Below are 20,878 nucleotides of genomic sequence, written 5' to 3'. Positions count from 1 at the left end.
AACCTCGGCTCTTCGAATTGGAGTTGTGTTGTCTGGCTCTGTGTTTGTGAGCGTCTCCATGTATGTGCCGCCCGAAGGCACACATTCCTGTGTCACTTGCGTACCTCCTCCCGCTGCATACCTGCCTGACAGGCAGCAGATAGAACCGACAGGTAAACATCTCCGGCGGAGAGATTACAATCAAGTGGATACAAAGCACATCACGTGACTCTTAACTGTTTTTGTTCATTCGTCTTCGGCTGGCGTCTCTTCGGTTTTAACTCCCGTTTAAACGTATTTAATTTTTCCAGCTTATCTTCTTCATCGCTCACTTATCTGTCTCGTTTCTCTTTTCCGCCTCTCAGAACTGGCCTAATGGAGACGAAGTGTTGGAAGACTGGACCCAGAAAGTTGCCGAGGAGCACAAAAGTCACTGGTACGGTCAGCGAAATCCAACACACGTTTGTGAATGTGCAAGTGAGAGCGAGAGCCACAGTACCAGGCACTGCGTCTGTCTGCTCTTTCCAGTCGAATGCAGGCCGCCGAGGCAGAACTGCTGTACATTAAGGAGGTGGAGAAACTGGACGGCTTTGGCCAGGAAAGCTTTTCCGCGAAGGTAGATCCATCACGTCATCTTTAACCTCATCACAAACTCCCACAGTTTGAGTTGTAGGCTTTACTGCAGGGGCGGGCAATTAATTTTCCTGAAGCAGGGCACATAAAAAAAAAACAAAAAAACAACCAGGACTACTGTGGAAGGCTGAGTCAAAGGCACTACACCATGCTGCTTCAAATTCTTGTTTTTCTTTGTCTGCTTTCTCTGATAATGGTGTATTGTAATCTTTCCACACGGTGGAGGTGGGCGACGGCGTGCCCACAGGCATGAACTACTCATATGGAAAACATACAGCTGCAATTTCCAAATAAAGACAAAGCAGTTGTACTACATGCTTAATGTCCAGTGTGTGGATACAGGGCATCCATCTGCTGTCCGTAGGCTGAATTTCTCCTAATGCTGACAGAAAAAAACATATGCAATTTATATTTTTGCAGCTTCTCTAACATACATAGCTATACAAAACACAACTTCAGTGTATTTGAGAAAATGTAATAAAAGAAAATAAAGACAGCAGGATTTGGTGGAGTAACTCACAAATATAAAGTTCCAAATGGAGGTCCAAGGATGCATCTAATGACTTAGTTTACAAGCTGTCATTCCTCTATTGGACTTAATGGTTGGACGCTGCATCGAGCTGGGAAACTGGTGAAAGGAGAGGAGATCGGGTGGCAAATTGCTTTCTTCATAAATCAGATCAGTTGTTCAAGTTGAGCAGGCAAATTACACAAATAGACTATTAAGCTACTTGATGCATTACAATTTTTTTTTTTCTTTTTTCAAATGGATTGATGTATTTAATAGCCGTGTTTAGCTTGAAGAAACTATTTGCTGTACTAATGTCTAAGTCACCTGACAGGCTAAAAATATATTGTGCTGTTTCCATAATATCCTCCTCTGTTTTTTTTTTTTTTTTTTAATTTTCCCCACAAAATTTACTCTGACCCTGATTTTTTTTTTCTCTCTCTCTTCCATCCCACAGGACAACTACACCAATGATCTTTTCATTGGTGTGTCTTTCATCGGAGTGTTTGCAAAACACAGAAACGGCAGATCCATCATGCACCACAAGTAGGCCTTCACTTACTGTCGCGAGGCAAATCCAAGCCAAGTCAATGCGAGCAAAAACAACTGAGCCGCAGCCGAGGAAATGTTTTTGATCTTGTTTGCATTTTTGCGCGTTTCCGTGCGTGTGGCAGGTGGAAGGACATCGGCACCATAGCGCACAACAAGTCTGCCATCACGGTGGAGATAACGAGCAGAGACGACACCATCATTTTTCACATGGTGAGTGTTTAGTCTGCAGGTGGCGGCTGCACCCGCGCGCTCGATACGCGGTTTATAGTGGGAAGTCAAATCCTTAGGTATTCCAACAATGAGACAAACAGATTCAGACTTGAGTTTACTATGATTGCCACTGCTGCTGTTACTTTAACATGCCCTTGTTTTTCCCCCCGCTCTCGTGTGTTTTGCATCTGCAGGAGGATATGGAAATGGCCAAGTATGTTGCCCGTCTTTTCACGGCCAGACACAAGTTCTACAAACAGAACAAGATCTGTGTTGAGTAAGTCTCAAGGCCGCACGGCAAGGCCATCAGGGCAGCGACGCCGAGATTTTATGTCAATTCATTTTGCACGTTTTTAAGGAAATAACATGAGAACGGGACAAAATTGTGTCACGCAAAGCGACGATTGAGAGCTTGTGTCGCTTATTAACTCATTGTGTTTTCACTTTTTCAGGCCCACTCACTCGCCTGCGCCGATACGGAGGCGACCTACCTGGAACCATCGCCTGTCTCTGGTACAGCTGGAATCACTTTTTTTTTGGGGGGGGGGGGGAGGTTTGTGGTTTCACACTAGTTTTCATTATTGCTGGAGAAAAACGAGCCAGAAGGAGACTTTGGGAGGGAAAACAAAAAAAAAAACAGCCCGAGTTACAGACGTGACCCCAGTGAAGGCAGCTTCCACTTGTGCCATGCAAGCCTTTGGTTTTTACATGCGTTGGTGGCTTGGCGGGAGTTGCTGGAAAGTTTCGCAAGGGTGTTTCTTGGTCTGATTTCCGGTGCGACAAAGAAGGCAGTGATTTGTGTGTCTCCCTCCCTGCTGGCCAGACAATGGCTCGGCTAAATGAGGCACAATAGACGTTCAGTAAGTCCACTGAAGTGCCCAGATGACTGGACTTGACGGCCAGAGAGCCGCTTCCTTTCATCTGTTCTGTAAATGAGGAGGGGGGGGAACTTTAACTTTACACTATCTTGTAAAAATCTTAAGAAATAAAGTTTATTTATCTACAGTTTTACTTTTTTTTCCCTGTGTTGCTATTAATTTTCAATGTCTTTGTGCATTCAGCCCCGGCCCCAGTCCTGTAACTTCCAGTCCGTGCATTCGCAGTATGGAGAACATTATCAGGACACTCAGAGCTCTCAAGGTACGAGTATAACCGATTCACACATTTAGATTCACTTTCCCCACTCTCCTTCTGAATACTTTAACCACAGCTGCAGGTTTTTAGTTTTTTTTCTCTCCCCGACAATAACTTAAACACTCCAGTTCAGCTAATTGTGTCTTTCCCATCAGGCGTGTGACTCACGGCCCGTTTGCATTTTAACAATCTCCCGGCCAATTAGAGCTCTACATTCGGGGTGCAGAGTGGTGACCTCATTTCTGCCTCTCTCTCTTTCATTGACTTGTTCACACACTCAGAGCCCCGCTCACGTCGGCTTGACAATAAAAGGGAGCAAGTGGGAAAAAAAGAAAAAAAAAAGTGTTTTTTTGGGTGTGCTGCGTTGCGTGGGTGTGAGATCATGCTGGAGTGTGACCTCAGGCATCGCGCTCCGCCGCGTTTCAGATTGTGTGCGCTCGCCTCCATGAGCGCTGGAGATAGTTTCACACAAGATAATACGCTCCCCAGTAAGATCGACACAGGTTTTTTTTTTTTTTTTTCAAAGACAAGTTCTCTTGTTTTAAAACAGGAAGCAGCAGTGATCCCTTTTTAACGCCTTGAGGGTGTCACAAAGAGTTTCGTGTGGATTTCTAACAGCTTGAAAAAAAAGTTGGTCTACAGAACTATAAAACATAACTTCATTTCGCCTCCTTTTTTTTCTCCACTTAATGTAATTACATTACCGGTATATTTTTTTAAATGGTCTTCACTGTGATGGCCATTGTGTCACATATAACATAAAGCATATAATGAAGGGGTGTCGAAACCAAAGACAAAGCTGCAGAAGAAGGTGCTTGAGAATTGACAGCATTTTGTCAACAATATTTGGAAGACATTCTGTGCGGGTGACATTAAAAAATCATAAGAGTTTTCATAACAGGGTTTGTGAAAAAGTCAATTGAAATCCAGAGCTGTCATTGTTCAACATGCGCCACTTCTTCATGAAGAAAAATACGACAGAAAAAAAATACTGAAATCAATAAAAATGCATAACTAATTTAAAGTTCTCTCCTTGAATTTTTTGATGACTCTTCTTTTTACGCTCTCCCTCCTGCTGTGGCCCTACAGACAGCATCTTCCATGATGACCCTTACTACAAGTCCGAGACCAGCCTGGATCGCTGCCAGGTGGATTTTACCTTCCGAAACGGCACAGTGCCCAATGGCAGCATGTACAGCAGCCCCAGCCTCAGCTCCCTCAATCGTTCCCAGACTTTCATCCCGCCTTCACCCATGTCCTCCAACCTCAGCATCCCGGGCAGTGAGCTCATGCGCCCCGACTACATCCCCAGCCACCGCCACAGCGCCATCATCGCCCCATCCTACCGCCCCACCCCCGAGTACGACGCCGTCATGCGGCAGAAGCGACGCATGCTCCCTGCTCACCATGACCTCCACAGCCAGTCGCTGCGCAGTCTGAACATCAGCAACGCATGCGCCTACCGCCAGCCCGAGGCTCTGGTGTACAGCCAGCCCGAGATGAGGGAGAGGGGCCCTTACCACGGCCTTGGCCCGAGCCCCGGACCTTACACTCCACAGGTAGAGGTGGATGATCATTGTATCAGTTTCTGCCATTACATTATGTGTATCTCACTATTTTTTTTTTTTTAATTTCTGTCTGTCTTGCAGATCAGTTACAGTAAGCCAGTGTCCCACGGCCCCCATCAGGGATTACCCGCCAGCAGCCAGGGCCACTGTCATTCCCCCTGCGTCAATGGAGGCGGGGGCAGCGGCGGAGGTGTCGGAAGCTCCATCTCTCACACCGTCAGCACGCCAGAGCTGGCAAACACCAAACAGCAGGGGGCAAACCTGGGAAGCTACGCGGCGACGGCTAACATGCTGAGGAACCACATGTCCCGACCTCCTCCGCCTTACCCTTCCAGCTCCTTCCGCCCAGCCACGAGCACACCCGACCTGGCCAGCCACCGCCATCGCTGCATCGGGGGCAGCAGTCCCGAGCTGGTTACTCGCATGGTGCAGCTCTCGGTGAAGACCTTCCAGCCGGACAGCTCGGCCGTGGTGCACCAGTCCCTGCAGGAGGTCAGCGAACCGCTAACTGCAGCCGCGAAGCACCGCTCCACCCTCGGAAAGAGACACAGCATGGAAGTGATCAGCAGCATGAGGGGCGGCGGGGGGGCGATGGAGGGCTTGGTTATGAAGGGTATTAACGCTCCCCTTCACCGGAGGAATACTCTCAGAGAGCACGTGATGCCATCACAGCCTCAGCCCCAAGCACCTCAGTCACAACCCCAACCTCCACCTCCGCAGCCCAAGGAGATGCCCAAGCAGATGCCTGCCCAGAGCACGCCTGAGGTTTCCGTGGCACCGCCTGCAGCAGTGGCATACCAGCATCAAAAGACTCTTTCTAATGCCACCATGCTCATACACAGCAGCGAGAGTGAGGAGGAGGAGGAGGAGGAAGAGGAGAGGCCCGAACTGGACGTTCAAATCCCTGGTCTCAATGAGGACATCAGCATCAGCGCTCAGCTCCAGGCCGCTCTGGCCAAGCTGCCCAACAAACCCCCTCCGGAGTACCCCGGACCCCCCAGACCCCCAGGCAATGCTCAGATCCGCTCCCACCCCCACAGTCACAACCACCACCACAGTCAAGGGCCGCACGGCGGCCAGGGACCAATGGACACAGCCCAGGCCCATGGCTGCGCTGCCGGCACGGGGCAGAGCCAGAGCGCCGGGGGGCCCGGGGTCAGTGGGAATAGTGGTGGTGGTACAGGCGGTAGTAGTGGCGGTGGTGGGACACTGACCCGAGGGGATCAGAGCGGGGTGAATGGGGCAGTTTTGGGTCCTTCCATTTCAGAGCCGGACCTCACCAGCGTGAAGGAGAGAGTGAGGAAGGAGCCCGTCAAAGAGCGGCCGGTGTCAGAGATGTTCTCCTTGGAGGACAGCATAGTGGAGAGGGAAATAGCTCAGAGGGTAAGAGAGTCATTTATTCATCTACATACACTGACGGCCCTTTAATCATATAATGGGACTATTTTTTGGGGGGTATTTTAGTTATGCCTGCGTCTTTGTTATTTCCTTTAATGGCATTATATCTACTAGGAGGTTTTAACTAAACTTGAAAATCATCTGACTATGATAAAAAAGATTTTTTTTTTATTATCAAACATGCATTCTTTTAAATTAAGCAGGTGATCTTTTCGGTTTCGGAGAATAATTCAGTCACATTGACTGAGACTATGTTTGGGCAGCATTTTTCCTTTTAACATCACATCTTGCACGAATTAACAAGATTCCACCTGAGTGCATTAAACAGACAGATCATGCTGGACAGTTTGATGGAAAGGTGAGAGAGAAGGTTGAGATGTTTGATTATTATGTAGCAGAGATGAAGGCAGAGGGATACTAACTATAGGGCTGCCTGTAAAGTTCTTCATAGATGCAGTTGTGGCGGATAAATGCAAGCGACGTGAAGCTGAGGATTGTATTCCACTCAGCATATATTTTCTATACATTATTCATTTGTTCAACACAAGCGATTCGGCATAAATTCTTCTGCGAGGACTTACAGGTGTAATAAACACCGTGCTGGTACAGGTTTGCATGCTATAGTCTATTGTTTGCGAGCTCCTTTTATCGCTCCTGATTAACAGTAATCTGGGGTTCAGGACGTAAGAGGGTAGCACTAGGCTCCGAGTTCCCCCAGGCAGCTGAAAACCTGACAAATCCCCCAGATTATTCTTTGGGTTGGGTGTTTTTTTGTCGGTTGGCTTTCTGTTAAGACGCAAACATTTGGGTACAATTCCAGGACTTGTCACTGTCCACGATTGACTGTTAAGTTTTTGAACGATATTTCAGTTCACGGACCGACACCAGTGTGTCGCGTCCAAAGCCTGTTCACCCTTGGTTTTGTCTTATATCGAGAGGGTACCTCCTTTGGCATCCCAAGCTGTTGTTTTGCCTGCCCAACAGGGCAGAGGGAGGTGGAAAGGGGAAGGGCGGAGCTGTCCTGGAGGTTTAATTGCATCAGAGATTAGGAGAGGTAATCCTTGGAGGCAGGAGGGACTGTGCAAATGTGGGTCAGAGTGAGAAAAAGGGCCAGGATGACCGAAAGGGTGTACATTCTGTAAAGAGAAGGACACTGAGGAGGTAGGTGGGAATAAAGAGGGGGATGTAGGAATTATTATTATTATTTTTTTTTTAAATGAGTGAGGACCGACAAAAGCGGGACGAGCGGAAAAATCGAAGGCAGTGCGATAGATAAGTCTTTGTTAATAGGCTTTGTCGTGTGGGCTTGTTATTTCACACCTGTGGACACATTACTGGGGAGGGGGTGGGGGGGTAGGTGGGGGGTGGAACAATAAAGTTTACCCTTCAAACAAGATACACACACACACACACACACCTGCACAACAAATCCTCCCCGCCTTCTTTTGCCGGCGCGCTGTGCCTCAGGCGGCGGCGGGTCGGTCAGTCTTGCCATGCTGCCAGTAGCCGTCACCGTGACACCAGGATGTTCCTCTTTCTTGAAGACGCTGGAGAGACAGAAGATGTCTGTGGACTCCATGAAGAGGCCGCTGATGATGGCCGCCCTCAACGGCCTTTACGTGGCTCGGATGCCCGTGCCCGAGAGCCCAGCGGACGACGGCGCCAAGGCGGCGACCGACGAACGGGTAAGGAAGCCTCAACGGTGTCTGTGAGACTTCGTAACTTTAAACTTCGGTTTCGGGATGGATTCTTTGTACGACTGAACAACTGCTTTACTTATACAGCCATGACCCTGGATTACTGCCTCTAACACAAGATACATCAGATTGTTACATTTATATTAATAGTATCAATGCATTGTGTGCAGCCTTTTAGAGTTAATTTAACAAGTACTGAAAACTCTAAACTCAAATATTATGAGAAAATGACATAAAGAAATTGCACATTTGTCTTTTATACAAATGGATGCATTGAAAAGATCCTTTAAGCCTGGAATGGACGTCACCGTCAAGCTCACAAACTGCCTCTGATAATCACACTAAATGAATGGGTTCCATCTCCCAGCCTCTGTCTGTTTGCTCCCTTTCTGAGTGTGGAGGTGTGAAACTCAGCCTTTGTCCCGACTGTTGCTAAGCTAACGGGGGCAAACCCTAAGTGGGCTGTGGAACGTGTGGCATGGTGGTGCTTATCGCCTCTGAGCCCGCTGGTATGTTAAGAATGTGACCCATGAGAGAGCGAACGAACTGCAGAGAAAGAGGGGCCGAAAGAGGAGAGGAAAAAAAAAAAAATGAGACGGCTCTCTCAAACATGACTGGCCTAATAAACATGTACCCCCCCCCCCCCCTCCGGGGTGAATAGCAGCACTGCTGCACATTGTGCTCTTTTACAGCTGCGTTGATGCACCGTAAATGATTGGAGTCGTTTCATCCTGGGAGTCAGAATTCCTCCTTGGGGATGACGAGGAGTTAAACAATGTGCAGCCTAATTATCATGAGAATCTTTGGATTCCTGGGCTCTAAGTAGTCTGAGATATGGTGGAATGTAAATGAACACAAGTCTTTTGGATCCTGAAAAGGGAAAACGTCTGAATGCCGTGTTGCTTGGTAATCAACCCCCACCATCCCCTTATTTCTCTTTCTGTACTCTTTTCCGTCTCCAGTGTAAGACCTTGGAGTTGAAGCTGGAGGAGGAGCGGGTCTTCACCGAGTACGAGCAGGTACCCAAGAAGAGGGCCGACTGCGTGCTCACGACGGCAACGTTGCCCGAGAACACGGAGCGCAACCGCTTCCGCGACGTTGTCCCGTACGAGGAGAACCGAGTGGAGCTGGTACCCAACAAGGAGAACAACACGGGCTACATCAATGCCTCGCATATAAAGGTGCGCCAAGGGAAACAGATCATTCTTCAGTTATTTTCCACATTACTTTAGCGAGGCGTACTCCAACCTTGAACTTATTGAAAGAAAGTGGCTCGAGCAGAAAAAAAAATTTTTTCCTTTAAGCTTTGGGATTCGAAACCTGTTGCCTCAGGAACGACATAAAACTCTTGTCGTGTCAAACACAAGGGAACCAAAAGGTGCTCAACTGCACTTGAAGCGGTGCAAAAAAAAATACTTTGGTCATAAATGGTGTAAATGTAAATCATTAATCTGCATATCGAATTCACACTGTGATAACTTCAGATTTATCACACAAACTCAAATATTTTCGACCTTAGTGGGTTTTTTTCTTTCCAAAATTTTAATATGTGATCAAATCTGATATTCACATTTTTTTGAGATGCACCTGTATAGATTTTTTGGATACTTTATTTTAAACGCGTAAGATTTCATGTACCTTAACAAGCTAAATGTTTTTGTTTTTTTTAAATTGGAATGATCCTCACATCATGTTAAACCTGCTTCGTATGACAGATAATGGAAGTTTCAGATCGGACCCGATAAGCTGCCAGTTTTCTGTATGAAGCAATATGATGAAAATACAAAGGAAAAAAGACAAGACCCATAAAAATATTTACAAGTAATAAAAGCTATATTTATTGACACATTATTTCTTAAATCACATTTGCAGATTCAAGTTCATCCGGCGGCTAATCTTGAGTTGCAGTCTGAAACTGTTTTTCCAAACACCCACATCACATAACCGAAATTGAAAGAGAGGGTGTAAACTGGATGCGTTCGGTTTTCCTCTGGCCTTTGTTGTGGTTGTTTCTATGCAGGGGAATGGCTTGAAGGAGAGGATGAAAGGCTGCTATTGAAGGCTGTTTGGGCCTTTAAGCTCCCAGAGCTCGTGGAATTCCCAAAGAATGTTGTCCAAACTCCAAACCCTCTTAAGCAACCTGAGTTGCTCTCACTGGCTCTCTGTTCATGCCCTTAGTTGCAAACAGTGTGTGTGTGTGTGTGTGTGTGTGTGTGTGTGTGTGTGTGTGTGTGTGTGTGTGTGTGTGTGTGTGTGTGTGTGTGTGTGTGTGTGTGTGTGTGTGTGTGTGTGTGCGTGTGTACATATGAGTTTCCACTTTGCCCGTGTGCCTAATTGCCGTCTGGTTGGTGTGAGTGTGATCGCCAGAGCGGCACAGAACCGCTGCGTATCGCCGTGTAACCCTCTTACTTTCCCTGTCATTTAAGGTAGCCGCCGCAGAACAAAAGCCCTTGTTTATTCTTCATCCGTCTCCTAATGCAGCGTTTTACGGTCACGAGGCCCCCCCCCCCCCCCAACAATCAGCTGAGACGTGCCCGTTATGTAATGTCTCTGAAGTTCTTGAGGTTTCCAAGTGAGTGGAAGGTGGAAAACGTTGCAGTGTGAGGCCTCGCGGGTAAGGACGAGGGAAAACTGAAGGAAGCGGTAGAACAGATCGTGGTGCGAATAAAGGGGGGGAAATAAGCGCTGAAAATTAGGTGTTTGTACTGCCCTCCAGTGGCAGAGGTCCATATTGTCAGCACCATCACATGAGACAACCTAGAAAATATCAACTCAGTTTATTGCATTTGTATTTTTTTCTTTTTTTTTCCCCACCGTCGTCAATTTTGCTGGTGAAGAAATCTGTTTGTTTGCACATCTGTCGGCTGACTTTGCACAGCGGCCTCTATAATCTCCACTAATGGCTTTATTATGATGTGTTTGTTTTCCCAGGTTATGATCAGAGGGGAGGAGTGGCACTACATTGCCACCCAGGGCCCGCTGGCCAACACATGCGCCGACTTCTGGCAGATGGTGTGGGAGCAGGGGGTCAGCGTCATCGCCATGGTTACCGCCGAAGAGGTATACAAGCAGATGCATTTTTTTCTCCGTGGCCAACAGTTGGTTTTTTCAGATATGGAATGACGGAGGGCGCAGGCGCGTCTCTGTGCTTATATGGTTAGATGTTCCTCGTTTCTTTCTCTTCCTCCAACCATTTCTTTCTCGCCCCTTCCTCCAGGAGGGTGGTCGGTCCAAGAGCCACCGCTACTGGCCCAAGCTGGGCTCCAAGCACAACTCGGCCACCCACGGCAAGTTCAAGGTGACCACGAAGTTCCGCACCGACTCGGGCTGCTACGCCACCACGGGGTTAAAGGTCAAACACCTGCTGTCGGGCCAAGAAAGAACGGTGTGGCATCTGCAGTACACCGACTGGCCAGAGCAGGGCTGTCCCGAGTACGTGCTGGGATTTCTCTGTAAGTGACATGTCCTTCACGTTTAATGAAGATATATATAGATATACTGTATGTAGATATATATGTTGCTCACTTTCTCTTCCTGTAGCCTACCTGGAGGAGATCCAGTCGGTGAGGAGGCACACAAACTCCATGTTGGACACCTCGAAAAGCTTAAATCCACCTGTGGTGGTGCACTGTAGTGCTGGGGTGGGCCGGACCGGAGTGGTAATCCTGACTGAGCTCATGATCAGCTGCCTGGAGCACAATGAGGTATGTGTGTGTGTGTGTAAAGTTTCGCAGGGTTGAAATGAACGCTGAGAGTTTTAATGGGCTGTTTAAAAAACAAATCTAGACGTTATCCATATAATTCCATTTAAATCAATAAAAGGTACACATTTACCAAAGCTTTTTACATATCAAGTCTACATAAATCCAGTGTGTATTTAAAACATGTATTTCAGAGGAAAGAATACTTGATTGAATATATGATTTAACAGGCATACGTGCATTTGTATGTATTATCTAGATAGATTTTGTTCATTGTTCACCTTTAAAAGAAAGTGATCTCAGTGATGTGAACATTTTCCCCGTTTTTTGATTCAAAGTGTGATCTTGTTCTCTTGTTCCTGACGCTGACGCTCGCCCCTCTCTCTCCTCTCCCCTTTCAGCCTGTGGAGGTTCCCCACATGCTGTCGGAGCTGCGGCAGCAGAGGATGCTCATGGTGCAGACCATCTCTCAGTACCAGTTCGTCTATCAGGTCCTCATCCAGTTCCTTAAGAACTCCCGTCTCATTTGAACCCGGCCGCCTGACCTCTGACCTCTGACCTGACACGACGGGGCATGACAGATAACAGCGGTACTTTACAATAACACGAGGGCCGCGCAGCAGTGTGACACTGTGGATTCATGTCACGTTTACTTATGCCAGACTTTATGTTCATGCAAATTCTAGTGATTTTTTTTTGGGGGGGGGGGGACAAAATCACCTCAAGAGAGGAAAGGATTTGTGTAGGCCTGTACAGAAATCTTTTTTTTTTTTTTTTAAATCAGTGTATTAACACATCACTCCCACTTGTATTGGTCCTTGTGTGTGGCCTCGCCTGCAGCTGTGAGTGTGTGTCCACACGTCGCATGTTCTCAAGAATTCCCAAGAAATCTCTTGAGGGAAATCTCTTCTCACGTTCAGTTTTTAAACTTATTTCCTGCCTGCTACATTTGTCTTTTATATCTAGCTATTATTAGAAGTGGCATTACGCTGCATGAACAGTAGGTGGCAGCAGTATTATGACTATACTCCACACTCTGAAAGAGTTTGCCAAACAAAAGTGTTCTTTGAATTACTGTTCTAAAATGTTCCATTATTTTTCAACCAAGTATTGAATAATACAGCAAGTATTTACTTCAACATTGTAACAAATGTTTGTTTTATTTTTTCTTTTATTTATTCCTTTAAAGGCTGTGGTCACCTTTGCCATTGGCAAGCATGTCAATCTTCTGATCTTGTCTTAATATTTTTTTTTTCCCCTTGCAATTTTACTATTTTTCTTCACTAAAAAACAAACAAATGCCACGATCGAGACATTACTACTTACATCCTGCTTTGACAAATACACTCAAATTCCGACACATAAATTCACAGTAGGTTTTGTAATTGTTTTGTAGAAACTCGGCTTCTTGTGATCAGATTTATTACACCAGAGCATTTCAACATTATAAAAGTGGCGGTCCGAACTCCAGAAAACTCAATGGTAATGTCACTGTTTGTACAGGGAGCCAAAAAAAAAAAAAAAAAAGAGTGCCGATTCACAGTAAACACTGTATCATTGTGCCTTATTGAAACTGCTGGGCTGATATGCCTTCACTTTCTTCTCTCTAGATTGTGCTTAAATTTGATGATTTTTTTTTTGTTTGTTTGTACCTCCAAAGATGAAATCTTTAAATCAGTATTTGTTTTTTTCTTAAGGGAAAAATTTCAACATTTCAGATCTTCAGTCTTGCTCTCAGGTGGCGATTCAACAGGAGTATGCTGATGAGGTTTATTTCTTAAGGACAGAAGCAACAGAGTTTTACTTTTTTTTTTTTTTTTTAAACAGTCTGGTGCAGATCCACTACTCTGCTGCGGTGCCACGTTCCCGGATCCTGTTACATTCTTTGACATGTTACTTCAAATATACATTTCTACTTTGCTCAATCAAGATGTCAAACATATTCAACATAAACGTGTACATAAAAGGCATGTGGAAAAAAAAACATGGCTACAAGTTTTATATATTTTCTTTCCTTGACTTGGTACCCTTAAAATACCGCAACATAATAAACTATGCATGCTTTTTTTTTAAATATTTCAATGTATATATTCTCAGATCACTATAAGCTTTATGCTTTCTTTACATATAAGTGTTTTGTTGCACTTATTTTCTCTCTGACAGTATTTTGTCACACAGCATTCCACTGTTTGTGTATATTTAATTTTTCCCCTTGTGTTTTCTTTCTTTCTATCTTTTTTTGCCAAAACACCCAAAACACCTTTCAAAGAATGTGTACATATTTTTTGTAAATGCCTTTCAGTGCATCAAGTCTTTTTGTTTTCTCTCCCCTGACATGTATGAAGCTGTTGTACTTGCTTATTATGCAATAAAGCCTTATTTTCTTTAAAACTCCGGCCTCGGGATATTTCATTTACAAAATTAGTAACGCGTGGAATTGAGTAGGTTTCACCCACAAGCATTGGAAATCCTAATCGGTATCGTGGCGTAACGAAAGGTGGCCGATTCAAACAGTGTCCATTGTGACGCCCTTTAACAGGCCCCATGTGGTGAGGCAGCTGTCCCGGCTCCCCGTCAGGAACCTACTTGCCGAGACGCCCCGTGCAAACATTTGTAAACAACTCGACTCTGATGGATTACACAGGCCAGCTGACGCGTCAAGCACTTCGAAAAAAAAAAAAAATCACACGATGATCCAACTGTCCACGATCCTCCCGAACAGCTTGTGGTTAAGATGATCGTCAAAGAATGACTGGTTTAAAAAATAAAAATTCCTTGTACATCACTTTTTTTTTTTTTTTTATAAACCTTAGCACATAAACCACGAATGCTCTTCATCTTCACTTCAGGACTAAGCGAGAAAAGAAGGTGCCCTTAGTGCCATGAACTTCTTAATCAGGAGTGTATGCAGTCCATCGGGATGAGCAGTGCTTTTTTTTTTTTGTTGGCCTTCATTTTTGTTTGATTTCCTTTTGCAGTTCTTCAAGGTAGAAATGATCCTTGCCGTGAGCCACTTCCATTATAGACATTGCCTGCGTGCACACAAACAAACAAATACGTTTCAGGGCATGTGAACGCGCGTCACGTCAACGATCTTTATTGCAGCGTCATGCGAGAGCTCGAGTAAATCATGGGAACCTTCTTGAGAGCGCTGACGCCCGCTGAGCGCTTCTCCAGGTTCATGTACAGTCGGCCCAGCTTCAGGTACATTGAAGACACGTTCAGGGAGTAAGGCGGGTACAGCTGGCTGCGGTGGACACACAACACAAACTGGTTTGGTGACATAACATATGATATCACAATATAGCCAAACATAAAGCCTTTCAACCCTCTGTTATCCCCTTTCGTCACATTTATTTCAGGCTGTGACTAATAAAAGAAAGGCATTCATTTAGTATATGTTTAAATAATGGTTTGAAACACTGGGGAACGTATGAAAGAACACACTTGTGCTTTACGTTAATTTAACTTATGTTTACCCAATTAGTTCCACCAGTACATCAGACCTACAGTATACCTACATTAGCCAGTCTGTCTTCAAAATAACACATTAGATTGCACAAATTATGTGCTCAATAGTGTATAAGATTTAGTCCCAAAACCATTTACAAAAACACTTATTTGAGACCTTTTTTATGCCACAGATAGTAAATGCTATTAAAAAGGTTAAATGTGCTGCAGTCACAAGACAACCTTAAACCACCTATGTGATGCTGAAACTGCTTCTTTTCCATTTCACTTGCGGTGTTTAACGCAACGTTTCTCGGCACCTGTAAGGTCTGACGATCTTCTCCCCGTAGCTGATGGCCCGTTCTCCGTCCTGCAGGTAGAGGCAGACCCCCATGGCCTGGTACATCATGTGGAGCATGTACACGTTGGAATCTGCAAAGACGCTTCCCATTTGCTCCAGACTCTGTTCACACATCTCCAGCAGCTCACTGGGAGGTTCACGCGCGCAGTTAAGGCCGCTACCATACGACGTGTGTGTGTGTTAGATACGACGCACAGCGGGGGGGGGGGGGGGGGGGGGGGGGGGCTTCAGAAACAATGAACGAATACAGAAGTCTTTGGGTTATTCTGTTGGTTCCCGTTCTGAAAGATAAGTGAGGTTAAACTGCACATCACAGGAGACAGGAGTCAGTGGAGAAGGATATTTTTGATATGTTTGCAGGCTCTGAACTCTCTGATAGTCTTCCTGGCGTAGCGCGTCATGCTGCCGATAGCGTCGGGCTCAATGGCGTCACTCCGCTTGCGTACTTTCAGTTTGGTTTTGTCCTACAGGGAGGGGACAGGAGAGGAAAACTGAGATGCAAGAAAATAGAATAATAATAATAATATAACTTGAGAGATGTAGTATTTCTCAAAGCCCAATTAAAAACAAAATAGATTTCATTTAATTCTGCCTCTCTTCATCATTACCGGCACTCACTTTTGATTTGGATTTACACTCTTGGCAATTGCAGGTGAAGAAATAAGACTCTCTCAGCCGGTTATTGCGGTCATCAGTTGGATAGAGGAGGTCAATGTAACTGATGAGCACCTATAAGTAGAAATCACACACATTCTGTTAGGAAATCGATCTCTCACTTTCTCATCATGCCTTCAAGCTTTCTTTCTTTACACTTCCGTCACACAATGCAATTCTATGCATTTCAATTTTTTTTTTGCCTCATTCACACCTGCAGCGACATTTTCCTTGACTTATCGAGCTGGATGTTACGTGTCCATCGTGACGAGGGGAGAGGTGAAATCATGCTGCATCCAGTTATAAAGTGAGACGCAGGGAACGAAGGGTCATTCAAAATAGATAAACCACAAGCAAAATGATTGAGTTTTATTTGGGAGTTTTACCACCGGATGCCCTTCCTGACACAACCAGGGCAGTTGGTTGGTTCAGGGTTTCACAGCAGTGACCCGTCTGCAGGGGAGTTCAGTTACAACCTCCCTGCTCCGGCCTCCAATCCCCATTTTCCCGCTGTTGCGTGTGTTTTTAAAAGACTGAACGCTCGATATCTGTGGTTCTCTCACTGTTGTGTCAGACTGACATCAGAAATGAGCCTAATGTGATTTACAACAGGTTTCACAACCTGTCCTAACATAGCAGGTCCCTCCTCCTACACACATGCTTGAAATAACAATAAAAAACAAAACAAAACAAACCCCAAAAGACCAAACAAGTGAAGAAAATCCAACCCCCTCTAATGGCAGCTGTCTCTTTTCCTCACTTCATCTCCAGGTTTCATGTCCCGCACAGCTCGAACCTCCGCCGACGTCCCGTTATATGTGACTATGACGCTGGGGAGACAGCTGTGGTTTATTAGTGCCACACTGCAGGGAGAGAGAGAGGGGGAGAGAGAGAGAGAGAGAGAGAGAGCAGTCCTCTTTACTTTCTCAATACAAGTCGGATGGGGCGTAGCGAGCCTCATCACCGCTCATAATAATAACAAAACTTGTATTAGCAGCATGCGCTGATGTCGTTCAAAGGGCGGTCTGGAAATATGTTTGCGACCTTGTGGGCAGTCTGCCACCCAGTCTACCTGGGTGGCAGACTGGGAATAGCTCGACAAAGAGCTGACAGGACAAATTCATTTTCACACAGCCACTTGTAAAACTGGATAGCCCTGCTATGGCAGGCAGCTGATTCTATACCACTAAATGAAATACTGTCGTCTCGACCTGATAGTCAAAGCTTTTTAAATAACTGTTACGTGTTACTCTGAACACCAACTTTTAAAGTGCAAACCAACTAGTCGAAGTGAGAATACTCAGACATGTATGCCTGAACTAAATGAACAAGTGTTAAAACACAGTCGAGATAAATAAATAAACACACTGACGTGCTGAACAACCATAGAATCGAATGCTGATGAGTGTAAAGAGTGGAGTGCACTGTAAAGTATAGAGTACCTTACTGTGTTCCTCGTGCTTTCTCCAAGCACCTCATAAATTGTGCTCGTGTGGGTGCATGTGTGAATTTTCCTTCTTACTCTGGGTAGACGGCAGTTCCCATGTGGGACAGCTCGTCGTCCTCTATTGTGAAACCGTTACAGGCAACCTGTTGAATCAGGCACATGGGAGAGTGAGACCAAGAGGGTGTGTGTGTGTGCGTGTGTGTGTGTGTGTGTGTGTGTGTGTGTGTGTGTGTGTGTGTGTGTGTGTGTGTGTGTGTGTGTGTGTGTGTGTGTGTGTGTGTGTGTGTGTGTGTGTGTGAGAGAAATACCTGGGAGAGGAGAGTTTGCAGTTCTTTGTGTTCAGGCAACTCCAAATGCTTGGAGTAAAAGCGGAATAGTGCAGCAATATCTCCCTCTCTTATCTGTTTGTGCTCATTATCTTCCTCCTCCACATCTGTTACAAAACAAAATGGAGGCGCATTAGGATTTTGATTCGGTTATTCAAGTGTTAAGTTTTTCTGGACACCGTAACCAGAGTAAGACGCAGTTTACGGTTATCAGGCTGAAGGTGAAAGAGAAACTACAAGCTTTCTCCGCACAAGTAGCAAGAATTGAAAGATTCCTGTTGACCATTCAAAGACATAAGACTTGCTCTGTCTGATCACCAAGTGAAGATCATCTAACGCAATATAAACGTACTGCAGATGTGGCTGGGGGATCTTAACGTGCGTGCAGCACAGACTGTAAAGGCGTGATTACGCACGTGACTGCATCTCCCCTATGAGCAGGATCTTCTCTGAGGCACAGCTTTCTTTCTGCATTTTCTGCAGAAAAAAAAACAAAAATAAAATAAAAATGCACGATCAAGTGAAATGACCTTGTACACAGAGAAACGCTGTGTGTGAGACAACACTCCATGCGTTTAATTTTCCCGTCCGACCTTCTTGGCGAGGATCCGGGCCACCAGGCGGGTCATCTCAGACGGGCACCAGTTGTCTCCAAAGGCAGTCATTGCTGAGCACTCCAGCTTGTGCATGGCCCAGTCCGCTTTCTACACACACACACACACACACACACACACACACACACACACACACACACACACACACACACACACACACACACACACACACACACACACACACACACACACACACACACACACACACACACACACACACATTAATATCACAATGGAGATATGTGTCTACGTCTCTCCAGTCTATTGGCAGTCTATTTCCCACGACAACAGAAGGCCAGACAGTTGGCGAGTCTGAAAGGGCGCCACCAGCTGAAGCATGAGGCAGCATGGAGGAGGGTCCACACCCAGTTAATCTGAGGTGACACACCGGCATGCAAATCAGTCCCTTCCTTGAGCGATTTCAACTTATGAAGAGTATATTTCACTGAGAAATTTAAAAGGACAGACTCTTTCGCTAATAGAAAAAAAAAAATGCGAGATTTAAAACCTTAACACAGGCGTCTCAATCTCAAATGAGCTGAGGTTCACTGCTGGAACTGTCGTCTCACTGTGCTCAAGTAATATCCCCAAAAATTGTGTTTTTTCCCCCCCAAAGATTAGAAAATGACAAACAGTAGGTGTTGATCTTTTCCCTAATCTGTAAATATGTGCCTGAAACATGTTATTCAACTAACGAATAAACAAACCGCTATCTTTTCCTGTGCTTATCTCTTCATTGTTAACAGGATATTTTCTTCTTCTGCAGTTGATGTGTCTTTCCAAACATTATTGGCTTTTTTTAAGAGTATTGTTGTTTTTTTTCACAAGAAATTACTATGTCGATTATTGTGTGTCGGTATAATGTAAATCTTGTCAATCTCATCTCCCCAAACATTTAACAGCACATTCCTGTGTCCTAACACAAGGCTCAAATGATCATCTGTCTCTTAAGAGTTAACATACGTTCAGCATATGTGATTTGTACTCAATCAATTCATGCTCCAGCATACATGCAGCTGCTGTTGAATAATGTTTTTATTTTTGTTCAGTAGGAATCATACCTGACATTTCACATTGCAGTAGAAGGCTTTCTTACACTTCCCACATCTTGCCAAACCCTCCTTCCTGTAAACGACACAAAGTCAGTAATTGTAAAAAAAACATTCCTAACAAACCCTCACACACACACACACCGGTACGATTTACACCTTTAGGCAAAGAGAACAATGTCCGCCAGTGCTTATTGTGAGTAAACCTGCATGACGAAATCTGAAAACAAAGGGACTAGATGCAAACGTATCTGTGCGTGGTAGTGTAAGGTCTGCGTACAGACATTTAAACATCCAGATTCATAATGGGATGAGGAAACAGCAGTTGTTGGAGGCCCGCTGTAACTGATAGCAAAGAAGGGCTTTGAAACATTCTGTGGTATTAATAGAGCTGACCTTACGATAGACCAGCTGTCTTTCGAACCGAGCGAAACCGTAAAGTCCAACAGTATGTTTCAGAGACCCATCATTAGTTTTTTTCATCACACTACGATCAAATCAAACTTGCATAACATGACAGGCGATTAAACCAGCATATTGAACGCTCCACCACCACCACCACCCTGACAGACACCACAATAATTAATGTAGCATCTTGAAGAGTGAGCACTGGTGTCTGTGAAGGTGGGCACGGATCCAAAGACAGCATAGTTATTTCAGGCTGTCACTTTGGTGTCATCTTATATAAACGATCTGGTCGTGCATGCATTTAAAACACGACCAGAAAACGTACATTTTACGAATGAACTCTAAGTTCACTTGTTCATTGAGGGTATATTGGATTATGAAATGGGCCTGTGAGATCACTCGCGGACGTCAAGGTCCTGAAACGCATGATAACTTACAAAAAGACCCTCCGGATTACGAGGTGGTCCCAGTATGAATTATCCATGAGACCCTCACAGTTCCCTCCCAAGTTGGTGTGACTTGTGTGCTGTCTTTTCAAACTGCAGATATGAGTTTATGGAGACGACATCGCGGACAGACGTCAGCAAGCGTGTGTCTGAGTTGAACTCATGCACCTGTAATTTCAGCCCACGCGCCTCAGGATTACCGCAAAGAGCCTGGTTTAGTAAATAAAGCATCATATTTTTGAAAGAAATGGGTTTACATTTATATTTCTGAAATTTAAAACAAACAAACAGAAAATAAAAAACATGAGAAGTGCTGAAATGTGTCTGGACATTGAAACACACCAAGTCAACGTGCGCCGGCGGCCGTGCGTAAAAAGAGCGCACGTTTACCTGGTGAAGCAGTTCTCGCAGTAGCAGCCGCGCTCCTTCACCGACAGCACGTAGGAGTACGCCGGGCAGGACAGCAGCAGCTCCCCGACTTTAAACGGCCTGGTAACGCGGAGACCTCGTCCCTTTTCGGGACTGTCGAACCTCTCCAGGCCCTGGATGCTTCCCGTCATTGCTCCTGCTTCACCGGGCCGCTGAGAGCGCAAAAGAGTCCGGGGGCGCAGAGAGAAGTGGGATGTGGCTGCACATGTTGAGTTCTGGGCGTCAACTTTCCAATAATAGTCCCCAGCAGCACCCCAAGCAATAGAAAGGAGGGCACTAATAGTATTTTTCACCTCTTCAAACGGAAGGTAAAT

At 45.3% G+C, this 20,878-nt stretch overlaps 2 protein-coding genes across 2 annotated transcripts in view; one reads left to right on the top strand and one right to left on the bottom strand.

Annotated features, from left to right (window-relative positions):
• The window catches only part of LOC308143091 (tyrosine-protein phosphatase non-receptor type 14-like), a 36,417-nt gene extending 24,318 nt beyond the window's left edge, over nt 1-12,099 (top strand). Inside the window, exons 6-20 of the mRNA XM_080513779.1 lie at nt 345-415; nt 508-595; nt 1,578-1,666; nt 1,795-1,882; nt 2,077-2,159; nt 2,335-2,395; nt 2,944-3,022; nt 4,106-4,575; nt 4,666-5,967; nt 7,527-7,667; nt 8,642-8,860; nt 10,611-10,739; nt 10,897-11,131; nt 11,220-11,383; nt 11,782-12,099. Of these exons, the coding sequence (XP_080369905.1) occupies nt 345-415; nt 508-595; nt 1,578-1,666; nt 1,795-1,882; nt 2,077-2,159; nt 2,335-2,395; nt 2,944-3,022; nt 4,106-4,575; nt 4,666-5,967; nt 7,527-7,667; nt 8,642-8,860; nt 10,611-10,739; nt 10,897-11,131; nt 11,220-11,383; nt 11,782-11,910 (3,348 nt within the window). The 3' untranslated portion in view covers nt 11,911-12,099. The remainder of the gene's footprint in view (nt 1-344; nt 416-507; nt 596-1,577; nt 1,667-1,794; nt 1,883-2,076; nt 2,160-2,334; nt 2,396-2,943; nt 3,023-4,105; nt 4,576-4,665; nt 5,968-7,526; nt 7,668-8,641; nt 8,861-10,610; nt 10,740-10,896; nt 11,132-11,219; nt 11,384-11,781) is intronic.
• A 161-nt stretch (nt 12,100-12,260) lies between these two features.
• Nucleotides 12,261-20,771, bottom strand: LOC308143092 (N-lysine methyltransferase SMYD2-like). The gene is made up of 12 exons (XM_080513780.1): nt 20,526-20,771; nt 19,294-19,357; nt 18,212-18,322; nt 18,035-18,095; nt 17,601-17,725; nt 17,368-17,435; nt 16,606-16,708; nt 15,810-15,920; nt 15,535-15,655; nt 15,151-15,325; nt 14,519-14,627; nt 12,261-14,412 (listed from the first exon to the last, which is right to left on the bottom strand). Exons 1-12 carry the CDS (start codon nt 20,693-20,695, stop codon nt 14,332-14,334), a joined length of 1,299 nt encoding a protein of 432 aa, XP_080369906.1. The 5' UTR covers nt 20,696-20,771; the 3' UTR covers nt 12,261-14,331.
• Between the last annotated feature and the right edge of the window lie 107 nt (nt 20,772-20,878).

Source organism: Blennius ocellaris (assembly GCF_963422515.1).
Source record: "Blennius ocellaris genome assembly, chromosome: 18".
NCBI lineage: Eukaryota > Metazoa > Chordata > Actinopteri > Blenniiformes > Blenniidae > Blennius > Blennius ocellaris.
This window is presented reverse-complemented; position numbering and strand designations above follow the sequence as displayed.